The 16,469-nt window shown below is 40.5% G+C and overlaps 1 protein-coding gene across 2 annotated transcripts; it reads left to right on the forward strand.

Moving 5' to 3' along the window:
* Window positions 1-213: 213 nt before the first annotated feature.
* Window positions 214-15,573, forward strand: LOC135475476 (peroxinectin A-like). 2 transcript variants are annotated; one of them, XM_064755388.1, is made up of 14 exons: window positions 214-325; window positions 2,851-2,884; window positions 3,256-3,361; window positions 4,376-4,499; window positions 5,056-5,255; window positions 6,081-6,275; window positions 6,757-6,802; window positions 8,539-8,657; window positions 9,176-9,277; window positions 9,558-9,650; window positions 11,165-11,864; window positions 12,943-13,112; window positions 14,391-14,496; window positions 15,028-15,573. In XM_064755388.1, the coding sequence occupies exons 1-14, from the start codon at window positions 297-299 to the stop codon at window positions 15,086-15,088; spliced, it is 2,085 nt and encodes a 694-aa protein (XP_064611458.1). In that variant the 5' UTR covers window positions 214-296; the 3' UTR covers window positions 15,089-15,573. The 2 variants fall into 2 exon arrangements, with proteins under 2 accessions (XP_064611458.1, XP_064611459.1); XM_064755389.1 differs by lacking the exon at window positions 9,176-9,277.
* The last annotated feature ends 896 nt before the right edge of the window (window positions 15,574-16,469 follow it).

Below are 16,469 nucleotides of genomic sequence, written 5' to 3' on the forward strand. Positions count from 1 at the left end.
TGTGACACCTGTCTTACTGTACGTCTCGAAGCATTATATCTAGGCTTGACATAATTTTAGTGAGATTAGTGTAAGTTACCGATGATAGACAGACTAATGATCTTAATGTGAAGTGTAAGTTACCGATGACGGACAGGGTGGTGATCTCATTGTGAACTGCGAAGGGCAAATCTCATGTTCAGTTGATGTTTTATGAGCCACTTTGAAGGATTCTAGTCACAGTTGCTTTTACAAATCCTGGGTAAGGGTCACTGGACCCTCACGCTTGTCTGGACCATAGCCATAGTATCACCAGCATGAAGCCACAGACACTAACACAGATGAGGTAAGACATTAATGTATATTCTTATTATCCGTTAATTGTATATGTTTATAGCTCAGCTGAAAACATTTTTTTAAGCGTCCCACCTGATGCACATCCTTCCAGAAAAGTCTACCCGATGAGAAATGTTTTCACGTTGTTGAATTCCTCTCTCGCTGGGTAACGACTGTGACATGTCAGGTGGTTCATCAAATGCCCACAGAGCTGCATGCATTAATTTTCTCTCCAGTCTTCTTGCTGTCATCTAACTGTAAACCAGGCTATCTTAGCATCAGTGAAAAATCACGAGTTTCCCCGAAACATCAATACAACGGGTCAAATAATTTCTAGCCTGATTGAATAGGTTAAAAGTGAGCTTTGGGTTTCCTACTTTAGAAGAACTTATTGGATAAATATATATTTCTGCATTCAAAGGGCTTTGCCAGTTGTTTCGTTTTCATATTTGTGCAAAACGTTAGGGTCTTTTATGTCTTCAGTTACTATCAGTTCTACTATAAATTACTGGTCAGCTCCAATAGACCGGATTCTGCATGAAGACGGTCCACATCGGAGACTCGCTCACATCGCACAATATAGAAATGAGACCCAGCTCGGTGTTTCCCAACAAACAGCTCTGCGCATCACTGTGAACAACTCTGTGTATCACGGTAAACAATTCTGAACAACTCTAAGTAGCCTATCATGGTAAGCAACTCTGAGTATCCCAGTAAACAACTCTGCGAACAACGGTAAACAACATTCAATATCGCAGTAAACAACCCTGAATGTCACAGTAAACAATTCAGAGTATCGCAGTGAAAAAGAAGAAGCATCTTAACCGCTCGACTATACGCCCTCATGTCCATAGTACAACAATTGTGGTAGCAAGAAACATGAACTATCACAGAGAAGAAGAATAGCACAGTTTAAACAGTCATTTCTCTGGGAACATTAGCCACATCTAAATTGATTTATTTATTTATTTATTTGATTGGTGTTTTACGCCGTACTCAGGAATAATTCATTTATACGACGGCGGCCAGCATTATGGTGGGCGTAAACCGGGCATAGGCCGGGGAAACACTCGACCATCCGCATGTTCGTCTAAAATGAGAGTCAACCTATTGGGTACTCCATGAATAAGTCGTAGATACAATTCCCCCCGTTTGTCGCTTTGTCGTGAAATTCAAAACAAACTTTCTTGTAATTAACAAGACGGATGTCGTAAGATTCCGCATGTGCGATGACCTCTTAGGCCAAGAGCCTGGCAGTCAAGACAAACATGGTAGTGTAAAGCCTGCAACTTTATTGGCCATTCACACACCTCAACTGATCAAGATACAACTGAATATGTGCTAGAATACTTAATGTAATAGCACAGATGTACAGTTGTAACATCGGATACACGTTGTTAGATACATTACACATTGATACATAACTGCAATGCAGTTTTATCAGCTAGTGGCCAGCATGCAATGTTTGAATTTAAAGGTAAAATTTCAGAAGCACAAACAGTTCCACAATGACCTAAGTGAGTGTCTCTGCCCACTGGTACAAACTGACACGGATGGTTAAGGTATCATTCAAACCCCATTGATCATCACGCGTTTGGTAAGTATTGTTAAATATCATTTGCTTGATTATGTTATCCGTGTGTTTGTCTTGTCCAGACATTGCCACCCAGTAGGGAAACATAGGTGAAATGAATGCCCTTACTACAAGTGAAAGAGATATGCTACACCTGTTTACTCTTGTGATTTGTAGTAATTTGAGTTACAAATCTCTCTACCCTTTTCTTTTCTTGTTTGGCAAGGTGTTTAACAACTCGTATGTTAGTACAGTTAGTCGTGCTTGGGGAAATGAGCACCGAGTGTTAAATCTTGCGAAGATTTAGGAACACGACGTGCTGAATTGATGAGAGCGTCGGTATACAACAGGCCTTTGTCGGTGTTAATACATCACAGTATGTCGACGACGTGTTGAATTTGATATAGATGAATGAAATCTTTGTTTAAATATCTAGGTATCCTGTACAATTTGCTCTCTCCAAAGGCTCTCTGTAACAATGTACAAAGAAGTAATGACAGTGTATGCAACAGCATTTTAAAGTATGAAGAAAGTTAATAATACTTTGTTATAAACATCAGATGCAATTAATAAATGGAAAGATGGATTAATTATAGTGTTGGTTGGAATAATAATGTCAGTTAAATGCAGCACAATTAAGACTGTGTTTGTCAATGTGAAGACTGTTAAAAGTTGATAAACGAACTCCTTTGTTTTGAATAAATCACTTCTTTAGATATGGTGGTGGTTTGTCAGACAGTCATTAAAATTATATGCATGGGACTGCACATTGGAGTTCAGTGGAACTGGGAGTAACTGGAGACAAATCTCCCATATTGAATTACAATTACATCGCAAAAAGTAGCCAGGAAATACGTTTTTCTTTTCTTCAAATTCACGTAAGTCTTGTTTTGTCTTACAATTCCAAGAAATTTTAGTCTCCTTACTGTATTAATATAATAGATACTTTCTTTAAATTCCAGGTGGTTTGTTCTGTTTGTGTGGATTACGCCAATGGTACGTCACACATTATTCCGATAAGATACATTTGTTTAAAGGTTAAAAGTTTGGCATGATTTGCACGATGTGGTCAGAAGGCAAGTTTTACAAACAGCGTCCTGGGTTGAAAAATTGTAAGTACACTGATACAATGATATGTTGACCGGACAAAAGAAAAACAAATACCAAGACCCTAAATGAAAAACTGAAACCACTTCAAGATATGCAAACACATTAATCAGTGCACGAAGGAATTATGGAAAAGGTTTTATTTATTAACAAAGCGTATTTTTCGGTATAGTGGAATACTAAATATTGATATACATAATTATTATAGTACCAGCGTTTTCACTCGGACCTAATAGACTTCGTTAATTGTAATGTTTTAGTTGACCTCAGGCCAAGACACCGCAAACGTCATTGGCAGTCTTATTCAACAGGCCGAGGACCACGTCGCCGCTGAAGATGTCTTGCTGGCAGAAAGATTCAGAAAAGGTACGGTAGTAATCGATCTGACTTTTTACAGAAACTTAATGAGGTATTATACTGATTTAATATGACAGTTGAATAGTTTTGGACGGCATCCGAGCTTGGATATTTTGCCATTTTCTGCAGGATACCAACTAGCTTCTAAGCGTCATCAGCCGCAAAACCATCAGGTGGACCTAAAGGACAACCGGCGCAAAACTGTTATCAGAGACATAAACCGTCAGACCAACGGGTAGAGTAAGCGAAGAAAAACTCTCATCAGAGACACAAACCATCAGTCGAACGTATGGGACAAGCGACCCAAAACTCTTATCAGAAAAAAACAAATCATCAGACGAACTTTTGGGATAAGGGACGCAAAACTCTCATCAGGGACACAAACCATCAGGTGATGGTGTAGGACACGCGACGCAAGGCTGTAATCAGCGGTAAACCGTCCGGCGAACGTGTAGGACGACCGGCGAACAACTGTCATTAGAGACACAAAACGTCAGACGAACGTGTAGAACAATCGACGCAAAACTGACACCAGAGACACAAATCATCTGACGAACATGCAGGACAAGCGACGCAAAACTGTCATGAATAGGTTGTTTAGAGGTACTACTGAACTACAGTAAGAAGCGATGCATTCTCTGAGTGCCTTCTATACTTGTGGCGAATATTCAACCGCATACAGTTTGTTCGTTCTGTGTTAATACTTTAAGCTTTCTAACGTTAACGCTGTTTTGTGGCGGGGAGGGGGGGCAGCTTTTTTTTATTTTTCATGAGGGGTGGATGGGGTAACGACACCCCATTTCAGAAAGTGAATTTAGAGAAATGTCCATTGTAACTATCTGTATACATCATGATTGTAGCTAAAAGTCCTTAAGACGCATCATCTGCTGAAGAAGATCTTCTAGGTGAGTTTTAATGCGATTAGTCTTCGATTTCTAATTTAGATCTAATTTAGATAAACATGGTTGGCGATTGCGTTTACTTCAGTGTGTTTCGATTTTACATGAAATTTCGTGTCGTTAGGCGTGGACAAGCGTGCGGAGGACTTCATGTCCGTGGAGTCCGTCATGTTTGAGGACACCGCTGAGAAGGCACAGGAGATAGAGACGGCCAGCAGACTTATCAACTGGATAGCATTTTTGATCAGGTCTGTGATAGCACAGTGACACTGTGCAAGATTAGCAGTACAAATTGTTAGAGTTCTGGTGTTAAATGTACCTCACAAAATACAGTATCCTTCCCTACTGCACCTACATAAACGTTAAATCTAAGAGCCGATATGGAATGTTCCAAGTCGATATTAAAGACCGAAGATATGTTTACAGACAATCATGCAGTTTTACACGCTTTGTGATTTTCTTGTGTTTTAGTTCAAGTTGTAACTAAGATGTCCATGTTCTGTTAGACAATAGAACCCATCGTTTCGTTTATTACTGCCACATCTGCCTCAGTTTCATGCTTCATCATAAGGTAGATGTCGTAAATTTTATATGCCCCTGCCCATACTTTGTTCAAAGGTTCATCAGTTCTAGACAAGAACAACACAATTAGCAAATGAATTTATCATGCTAAGACTTGCATAGACGTAGAACAGCATTCGTTATGGTCGTATCATGAAGCACTTTCACTTAATGCTGAAGTTAAAGACCTTCCATTAATTTCTATGAGTAGTGCTAAGGTAGAAAAGCTATCATGGTTGACAGGAGGGACAACTTGACCATCAGTCTTCAGGATGTCCTGGGGTACCCAGACTCTCCCGTGTCCTGTCCCTTCATTCCACCACCAGAGTGTGAGCCGTCCAAATACCGATCCATAGATGGCACGTGTAACAACATGAGGAATCCTCTACAAGGTGCTTCCTTCACACCATTTGTCAGGGACTTAGATCCGGTATATGAATCAGGTCAGAGCCAGTATTTTTTAGAGAGCTGATTTATTATTTTTATCACACTATATTTATTTTATTCTATTTATGAAAGAAAGAAATGCAAAATATGAGAAACATAATTGACCGACAACTGTGATTGGATGTGATGTTTTGTTCCCTTATTGTTACTGTCTTGACAAATCATGGAGGTGTGACCTTCTAGCCCGACGGTTCCAGAGTCGATCCAAACTTATATAATGCGCTCTCAATGGCACAGCATCCTGTTTGTCCGTTCTCTGCTCTAGATATAGCGGGTCGATCGCCTAGTGGAGAGACCACTAGGTCTGAATTGATTATTCGCAGCCTGATGGGTCGTGGGTTCCCTCTGGGCTTTGCCGTCGTGTAAGTGAAATACTCTTGAGTATACATTGAAATACACACAGTGAAATCAGTAACCAGTATTTCTCCTTTTTTGTCCGTTATATAGTGACATTAGACGGATCGGAAGTACTTGCCGACATTATGCTTGGCGAATCCTACCCAAATTTATAAACTTCGTGTGTACAAGCAATGGTAGAATACAAGAAAACATTGTTCATTAGTAATTTATACCCTGAAAGAAGGAAAAGAAAACTTGCAGATTATTTCTACCCATTCTGAACAACATCTTCAAGAATTCGTGTTCATCATGAATGCCTAAAATCGTGGTTTTAAATATTTCCATAATGCTTCAGTATTAGAACTGCAGATTGTTGTTAGTAGAAGAACTGAATACCAGATTCGTTATAAAATATGAAACTGGTCAGGAGCTTTCACACTCAAGGCTTGAAATGAAACGGCATACATTTTTATTACTTTTAGCTCCAAACCACGCCGATATTGACGACCAGCCGCGGACTAAGGGGAAATTCGGAGATCTGCCAGGTGCCCGTACCGTCAGCAGGATGATTCATCAACAAGGCACCCTGGCGAAGACAGATGGCGCCATGAGTTTCTTCTTCACGGCGTGGGGCCAGTTCTTGGCACATACCGTCACAGATCGGGCAGTCCCTTCCGGTACGAATGCAATGTTCATAACCACCTAACCATCATGACCATCAGCGCATCTTCTGGCAGATTTTTTTATTTGTAACCGTTGTTTCGTATTATAAACTCGCATGGAAATATTTGCATGTTATAGAATTAGAAATGAATGATAGCTAACCTAGTTTCTAAAACTGATGAAGTGAATTAGGAGACTGTTCAGATCTCAAGCATTAAGCCAGGTTCAGGAAAGCCCATCACGATGGCACCCTCTGGTCGTGGAAGAAATAGTATCCATCCTGGTCTACGTAAATAATGCATTTTAGTGTTCTACGCAAAAGGCCAGTTAGTACTTAAATCGTCTATCAATTATGTTAGTGTACATTTTGGGAAATTATCACAACAACATAATACTTGGACTATGGGACCCTAAATGATGATGACAAAATTAAACTTTTTCAGTCTGGAATATAGCTGTGGTTATGAATATCTCCGTCTGCATTTTGCTTCACAGGGTCAAACTCATCAAAACTGGACTGTTGTTCTCAAACTCACCCATCGTAAGTAAAACTAAAGTATAATTGTAGGATTCTTCGTGGCCGACTGACAGCTGACACTTTTGACAACTAACTAATTCACACTGGGATGTGTACCGCGTCCACACACTGGTCAACATCACTCACAACATGAAGTTTGTTACAGAGGTGTGTACCGCGTCCATACATTGGTTAACAACACCCACAACATACAGTTTGTTAGAGAGGTGTGTACCGCGTCCATACATTGGTAAACAACACCCACAAAATACAGTTTGTTAGAGAGGTGTGTACCGCGTCCACACATTGGTTAACAACACCCACAACAAACTGTTTGTTACAGAGTTGTGTACCGCGTCCACACATTGGTTAACAACACCCACAACATAAAGTTTGTTACAGAGTTGTGTACCGCGTCCACATATTGGTTAACAACACCCACAACATAAAGCTTGTTACAGAGTTGTGTACCGCGTCCACACATTGGTTAACAACAATCACAACGTAAAGTTTGTTACTTCAATCTCCTATCTCCTGCCACAATGGCATGGAGGACTTAAGCTCTTTAGTTTTCTTCTCATGTTTAAATTTGACACCAACAATTAATCTTACTCATAATTTGTTCCAAACAAACAGTGTTTTTTCTTTTCTCCGCTCTTTCACGATGGCGACCTCCAGTTGGTTGTCAGGATGCCAGCCCACTCAATTTTGCTTCATGCAGATATTCATTTTGGGAAAATGATACCGGACCGGTTAAGCGTTCACGAAAGCTACCTCGGGAAATAATAGTGTCAAAGATGTCACATGTGCCATGTATGTGACAGGTGCCAAAGGTGCCACACCAGCACGATTTCACCTTGATTAAATCCAACATTTTGGGATAAATGTAATACGGGATGTTTGGCGAACAAAATGGCGGGTGAGCTAACGAATCGAGCTTCCTGGCAGGCTATTAGGATAACGATAATTAGGAGGCGTCGCTGTCGACAGGTCAAAAAACCTGCGACTTTTTTTAATTGCTCTGGAATTACGAAGCATCAAGTCGTTTCTTTTCCGAGCGTCACAGTATAATTTCCGGGGCTATTTTACAAATCTTACGTTATTTATGCGTGATATTTACGGGGACGTAACCCTGTCCTCTTGCAACACGGGCTTCATCTGATAAATGCTGTACATATTTGTTTGTTGTGACGACATTATCTGCAGATGTACCACTGTGACACATTGTGACGACATTATCTGCAGATGTACCAGTGTGACACATTGTGACGACATTATCAGCAGATGTGCCACTGTAGCACATTGTGACGACATTATCAGCAGATGTACCACTGTGACACACTGTGACGACATTATCAGCAGATGTGCCACTGTGACACATTGTGACGACATTATCAGCAGATGTGCCACTGTAGCACATTGTGACGACATTATCAGCAGATGTACCACTGTGACACATTGTGTCGACTTTATCTGCAGATGCGACAATGTGAAACGTTGTGACGATATTACCTGCAGATGTAGCATTGTGACACATTGAGACGATAGAATACAACATTTTAGCTTTGCCAGATTTAAATCTGATAATCTGTCGTAAGTTCATTAAAAAAGTCGGTAATGATGATGCATCCTGATGTTGTAAACGTAGGTCTGAGTCTTTCGTTACAATGGACAGTTGGTATTGATCGATGCACCTGTAACACGATACTAACCACACACAATTGCATCTCATGTGTGTTTGATGTTTATTTACACTAAAGGCCTCAGGCGGAATGTTTCAATATAGACATCCCGAGTGGTGATCCTCTCCGCGACTCGGGACGTTCCTGTCTGCCTCTCATAAGAACGCTAGAAGCCACGGACATCCTCTGCAAAAAGGGTAAGTATACTGCTGTGAAAAGGCAAGATGGGCATATCTGGATTTTTATTTATGTTTCGTCACTATTAAAACAGTATTCTTTAGTAATGAACCATTTCTAAGCTCATTTAAAAAATTCTGGTTTGTTACATATTCTGAAGATTTAGTTCATTCATATATTTATTTGATTGGGATTTCACGCCGTACCCGATAATATTACACTTATGCGACAGCGGTCAGTTTAGTGGCTGTCGACAGAGCCCTGACAAAAACACCGCACATCGCCAGTTGTCTAACACACATCCCGACATAAAGTCGCAGCCAAACATCCTGTCAGATTTGAGAACGTGACGTCATCGGTCAAGGCGGAATGATCCTAGTGGGACTGTTAACTATAATGGATGATTCGGAGTGTTATTCGCTCATGCTGTGATGCCCAGCCATTTTGTTCAAGCAGGTATCAGTCCATGGGCCCTGTATTTATACGCTTGCTTGTAAAGTGGCATAGGCTACTTAATTTTGCGGACTACTTTCAACAGGGCGTAGGGAGCAAATGAACGTCGCTACATCGTACATTGATGGCAGTGCTGTATACGGCTCCACTCAAGAGAGAGCGGACTTTTTACGGACGCACAGTGGCGGTAGGTTTGAGACACGAAAATAAAATAACAAACAAAGGAAACCTTTCAGTGTAGAAACCTGGTGGAGAATACAGTATTTTCTTAGTCTACAAACTGTAAACGATTATATGTAGTTTGCCTATACAAGCATACATTTAAAGTCAGGACCTCCTCACTATCTACCCCAAATTTAAACCGTACATGAACAAACCATTCTACGGGTTAAGATGCTACCTCCGTAGGGTGTAGACCTATTTTGCTATTGAAATATGTCTGTGTCTTATTTATTATACTGTGCCAGGGGAGATGGCAACATCAATGCCAGATGAACTGCCCTATAGGTCGCATGGAAATCACCTCGCTGAGAGACAAGGCTTTTCTTTCGTCCAGGCCGGTAAGACACAGATCAGTTTCTCAAACTGATGTCTTGATCTATTTCTATAAAGTTTGGTAATCAGTTCCTCAAATTTACATCGTCGGTGTGGCTTGGAAAGTGGGTGGGAGTGGGGGCTTGGAGAGGAGGTGGGAGTGGGGGTGGTTGGAGGGGGTCTCTTGGAAAGGGGGTGGGAGTGGGCGGAGTGGGGGGGGGAGCATGTCTTCACCCCTTTTAACCCAACCATGTAAAAAAAATACGACACGGTGAATATTCAAATTTGAAATTTATCACAATCGGTTGTTGAAACGCTTTGTTAAATTTGTTCAAACAGATTAACGCACTGTAAATTGGTATCCGAAGTTTTGTAATTCACAAAATCGGTCATTGTAACTCAAATCAAACGGTGTAAAAACCATTCACGCCTATTCCTCCGAAAGGCATCGTGAGGTCGCACAGAACGATCTCAGTGGCCGAATTATCTATCAAAAGTTAACCTCAATGCAGTTTTTGTCTTATTTTATGGCTTATTACAGCAAGGCGATAAAACAACTAAGCTATTGTGTAATGACGCCATGGCTTTATGTTTTCTAGTACAAAGATCGTTAAAATATAAAGATTACCTACTTGTAAGCTTGTATCATGATGTTGAATAGGAATAAGACCTCGCCTCATGGGTTGGGATGGTGGCCCCATAACCTTTCACTAGCTTTAGATAATCGTGATTAGTTATTCAAATCAGTATCATGGTGTTCAAATTAATAAGATATAGTGTCCAGTAATTCAAATCAATATAACATAGTGTCCAGTTATTCAAATCAATATCATGGGATCCAGATATACAAATCAATATCATGGTGTCCATTTATTCAAATCAACATCACGGTGTCCAGTTATTCAAATGAATATCATATATGATACGGATTTTCAGTTATTCAAATCAATATCATATAGTGTTCAGTTATTCAAATTAATGTCATAGTGTTCAGTTATTCAAATTAATATCATGGGGTCCAGTTATTCAAATTAATGTCATAGAGTGTCAAGTTATTCAAATTAATATCATACAGTGTCCAGTTATTCAAATCAGAATCATATAGTGTCCATCTATTCATAGTAATGTCATTGTGTTCAGTTATTCAAATTAATATCACAGTTTACAGCTATTCAAATCAGCATCATGTTGTCTTGTTATTGATATTAATATCACAATGTCCAGCTATTTACATCAATACTGAACAGCTATTCACATCAATATTGAACACCTTATTTACATAAATATTGAAGAGCTATTTACATCAATATTGACCAGCTTTTTACATTAATATTGAGCGGCTATTTACATCAATACTAAGGTATGAACATCAATATAACAATTCGGAAAGACCATGCCTTGTAAAGGGGCTCTTACAAAAATTTTCCAGGGGAAGTAGATATGGTGATATGTATGAGGTTGGTTGGAGGGGGAGGGGCTGTTGGCAATCATCCTACTGCACCTGTTGGTCTAATGCCGGTACTTATCGTCTGATCATCAGGTGACCCTCGGGCAGCCGAGGTGATGCCGTTGTTGGGGATGCACACTTTGTGGATAAGGGAACACAACCGTATCGCCAGAACTCTCGCTCAGCACAATCCAAACTGGGACGACGAGATGCTGTACCAAGAGACCAGACGACTAGTGTCCGCCATGATTCAGCACATCACATACACGGAATGGTTACCTCCCCTTCTCGGTCCCACTCTGATGAGAAAGTACAACCTGAGAGGGTACAGGTATGGCTTCTTCACCAGTTACAACGCCAATATTGATGCCTCTACGTCCAATGTGGTATCCACAGCGGCTTTTAGGTTTGGGCACTCGATGGTGGCGCCCAACTATCCGCTGTGCCAGAGAGACTATACCGTTCTCAACTCGCCAGCGTTACAGTTAAAGGATCTCTTCCTTCGCCCAAACGTGTACTTGCTGAATGAGCAGACGATGATGAGGGGACTTTTAGTGCAGAGGAGCCAGCCCATGGACCCTTTCATCACTTCTGACCTCGCCAACAAGCTCCAGGAGACTCGCCAAGACAATGGCGTTGACCTTGTGGCACTGAATATCCAGCGGGCTCGTGAGCATGGCTTGGCACCTTATAACAGTTGGCGCAGATCCTTGAACCTGACCACTAGTTCGTCCTTCACCTCACTACCAGACATCCCCGCAGCAACCACAGAGGCTTTAGCTAGTGTATATGGGCAAGTAAAATGTACACAACATTTTTCTGAGTAAAGTGCTAAATTCGGAGTCCAACATCGAGTGTTTCTTGACAAAACACTCCATAAGAATCGTTTTATGGTGCTTAAGAAAATTACACCCTTGCTCTTTTGGCGGTTGTAAAGTAGCTGTTCAAACAGGTGGTCGTAGGTTTCCCCAGGGCTCAGCCCGGTTTCCTCGCATCATATTGCTGGTCGCTGTCGTATAAGTGAAATATTCTTAGTACGACATAAAACACCAAGCAAATAAGTAAATACATAAACGAACAGGCACATCTTCTTTAGCCTCAGCAACAGGTTTCACAAAACTTCCGAAGATCAGTAACGTGGTTAATTAATGCTGGCCGCCGTCTTATATGTGAACACATAAGTACGACCTAACACCAATTAAATAAATTAATACCTAAATAAATAAATAAATAAATACTGCTCTAGCAGGCGACACATTCTTTTGAGTGGCACATCGGTAACAAACAGCCTGTCATCCACAAACAGGTTACCACGGATACTGTGTATCTCAGATCATTCTTTCCAAGCTGAACAACCCTGCCCCATCAAATAACTGAAACAGATATGTAATTCTAGCTGCCTCATCAACAAAGCCACACCGGAAATGTGGCATAGCGCACAGTTCTCACAAAGTGCGGCTACGAATTATCAGTGGAAAATACTGACCGTCAAATTTAATTCCGGTCTAAGGTGTGTAGTTCTTTGTCTGTTTCTGTCGTCACAATGATATATATTTATATGGGCAAACTGGTGACGTGGTGCTCATGTATTACAAGAGAACAATGATAAACCCGACAATGACCGAGTTGCTTTTTCGCAGGAAATGGTACTACCAATCTACCGACAGTTGTTCATGCATGTGGGTTTAATGTTTGCATTCGCTATATAGCATTTATTGTTTGACTGCTTTGGGTGTTTTCTGAGCTGCCTAAAATATGATTATTTGCATAGTAATGCCAATTTGTTGTGCGTGTACCATATCTAGAGTAACCATCAACGCCTTATGGTCTATAATGGTACCCCATACATTCGTCTGTTGTTGATCGTTCAGTCATCCTGACGACATCGACGTGTGGACAGGGGGCGTGGCCGAGGAACCAGTGACAGGCGGTCTGATCGGTCCCCTCTTCGGAAACATTCTGGGGCGGCAATTCGAGCGGTACAAGAGAGGTGACCGGTTTTGGTATGAGACAGGGCGCACGCTGCATGCCTTTACCTCTGGTAAGTGGGCAGCCAACATACGTGAGATAAAGTCATGGCAATGTGATGTAATAGAACACATTACACGATGACTTTTACACCTGAGATCTGTTTCATTCCTCCCAGCATAGTTTTTAGAAATACGGACCTGTACTCTTCCATTTACTAACCTAGAATTCTAAGTGTGCTGTCAACATATCAGCACTAGAAGCCACACAATCAGGTTTCCTTGAGTGCTCTTGAGGTAGTCCTTCATACCACCTAGTTAATAATGACTATATCCTCGCAATTAACAGCAATGTAACTGGCGCACGATTCGCCACGAAACGCACATCGACAACAGCTGATTTAGCCGCCATTTTCTCATCGGGTCCACTCTGCATTCACCATTACCCGGAAAAAAGACACCCATGGAACTTATATATTAAAACAAACGATATTGTACTAGAATTAAAATACACAACGTGTTTAAGAAAATTAACTATAGCCAGTGTTACAGATAATTTTTTTGTCAGCAAGAGTACGGTACGCAGACTGTCCAAATACGCGGTACCGCAGAACACATTATTTTTCAAACCGTTAAAACTTCACTATTTTGGGTCACCAGTAATACACCTGTACAGTATAAAGTTGATCGAGTGAAAGGGGATGAAGAAAAGACATAGGCCTGCATGTGCATACATGTATACATATGTCGACATACACAGAGATTCTTTCCTTTTTAGTTAGGGCTACCCGGTATACAAGTACATGTAGGCCCACATATAAATTGCCCCAAAACATTCTAGAATACAGTGTTTATTTCAGCTCTTACGCAAGATGAATGAATTTGAATGAAGTTAATACATTTATTTCACATCAACCTGTGTAGGGTTTATTTCAGTAACTCACTCATTGACAATTTTATTCTGTTCGTTGCATTCCTTTTGCTTTGATAACAGAGGTCTACAGTGTCTACATGGAAGGAGAACCGAGCACATAGTTCGCTGTGGAAATTTACTTTTGATTTTGGCAGGGCCGTCTGCTTTAAGTCTCGCATGTACTCTAGCTTTCGGGAACTTGGGCGTACACACAAATCTTCATGCGTATACTGTACGATCTGTTTTAATTTTAGAAGCGTAACATCTTATATTTGAAGCATATTTACGCCTGTATGCCCTTTATCTGTAGCACTGGAATACTTAAAACCCCTAGTGCATTGTGTAAATGGCCACGGTAGGGTAAAAAAAGATGCACTAATACATGAAATACCAGCCTGGTAGCCATACCCTAGATTAGAATGAGGCTGCTTGTTTTCAGCTCAGTTGGCAGAGATCAGGCGAGTGACCCTGGCACGAATAATTTGTGACAATTTTGACGTGGACACCATTCAGCCTGAGGCCTTTAAGCTTAGCAGCGTGCAGGGGTAAGTGTATGTAAAAAAAACATTGCTTATGTCCATGACAGGTTTTATGCCACGCGGCCAGTATATATCAGCCATGTCGTGGAAAGGCAACGCACATGCTGGAGACATAATGGTTTTATGCCACTCGGCCAGTATATATCAGCCATGTCGTGGCAAGGCAACGCACATGTTGGAAGCGAGGCATCGCCACAACATCAAAATGATTGGGTCTTCTGAAAAGTCCATCTTTAAATCCATACCTTCATATACTTCTAAATCTGATTACTTAGATACAAGCAAGCTAGAGGGTTAACTTACTGCATCCAAACCTTTATCCAAACATATCAACATGATTGTTTTGAACCAAGTATTTAAAGTCCTTTCCACACAAGTTTTGCTGATAATCCACACAGTAGCGTCATACCAATGAATTCACCTGCGATACAAGTATGAATCCTACACTATTAAGTTGGGCTTTGTACTGCCTAGACATATTTAAGTCCGCCACCGTAAGGTTATACCCTGCTTTTGTTGTTCTTTTTTTTATTCCAGAAACGAGCGGATAGCTTGTGATGACATCCCGCGGATTGACCTGTCGCACTGGCAGGAATAGAGGGATTTGTCTAATCAGCACAACATGTTTTACTAATAGCTTTCGTCAATTTTTTTTGTTGTTGTTTAAAGGAAAAGTGTATTCAAAACCAAGGATAAATCCTCAAGAATCAGAAAAAAATTATCTTCATTTTTGTTTGTTTATCAAACTGCATGTTGAATGATATTCAAATGTTCAAATTACAAGGTAAGTTTGATCGATTTGGAGAACTAAACTGAAATAATCTTTAACTCATTTGCATAAAGTATTCTGTTAACTGTAGTTTGCATTAATATCTGTGTGCCATACCTTTGGAGCCTGTGGAGTCAAGCAATTAGCCAACTGCATAATGAATTTTATAAAATGGAAAGCAATTAATGATATTTCCAAACTTTACCTTTAAAACAGACCACCCGGGAATGTTTATATATAATAGTTTAGAGTTTGTCTTTGCTTTCGGTTTATGTGTAATGTTAAATAGTTGAACGATAATAAACAAACAAAAACAAAGCAATGCCCTGTCTGCATAATTCATGAGTAAACTTACCATCCCTCGCCCTCTTTTTGTCCAGTTTGGAATTTGATGAAGTGCAAACTGCACTTGTCTAGTTTGGAGGTTGTCATGGTAACCATTATCTCTCAATAACGCAACATTCAGGTGTATGGTCATGTTCGCGTAATGACGTTTGGAGATTCAGCATTCTTCTAGTTTTGGTGGACATAATGGTTACATGCTCTAGTGCAGCTTAATGTTGTGCTTGCAATTCAAAGACTGCTGTTAAAAGCAAATTTTCTTTACCGATATGTGTTCAGAATTTAATTCCCAGGTCTGGAGCTGCATTTTGTTTATTTCTTGTTTCTAGTGAGTATATACGTATCGGTAACACTATATGTCCCTACCAACACATATCCTATGAGACGCTTTCATTATAACCAGAGTGCCATTGTACCTTTAAACTCTTCAACCTACCAATTGTTCATCTCGTTTTCATGGTCAGAATACTTCTTTGTTCTTTTACAAGTGGGCAGTCCCAATGCCGTCATGTTCAAGTAGTGTCACCTCAATGGATAGCTTTATTTCTTGATTGAGACTTGACACCGTGCTCCAGAATCTTTCACATCATACCAGCAAGTTTTATCTGTACAGGAAGCAGAGCCGCCATGTTTAACGACACATGGCTCAAAGGGCGAACCGCTTTGTCGTTGGTCTATCGTATAAGCTAACAATTATATACTGTGGATTTAAGGTGATCTATCACGCGGTGTAAGATTAATTCCTGGGGCCACTTTCACAAAACTTCATACCGAATAAGTTATATTTCTCGTAACTTTTTTCGTTGAAGACGTTGTCTAGGTTAAAGTGCCATAAGGCGAAGTTACTAAAAAAGTTTTCTGAAAGAGG

Source organism: Liolophura sinensis, chromosome 9 (genome assembly GCF_032854445.1).
Source record: "Liolophura sinensis isolate JHLJ2023 chromosome 9, CUHK_Ljap_v2, whole genome shotgun sequence".
Classification (NCBI taxonomy): Eukaryota; Metazoa; Mollusca; class Polyplacophora; order Chitonida; family Chitonidae; genus Liolophura; species Liolophura sinensis.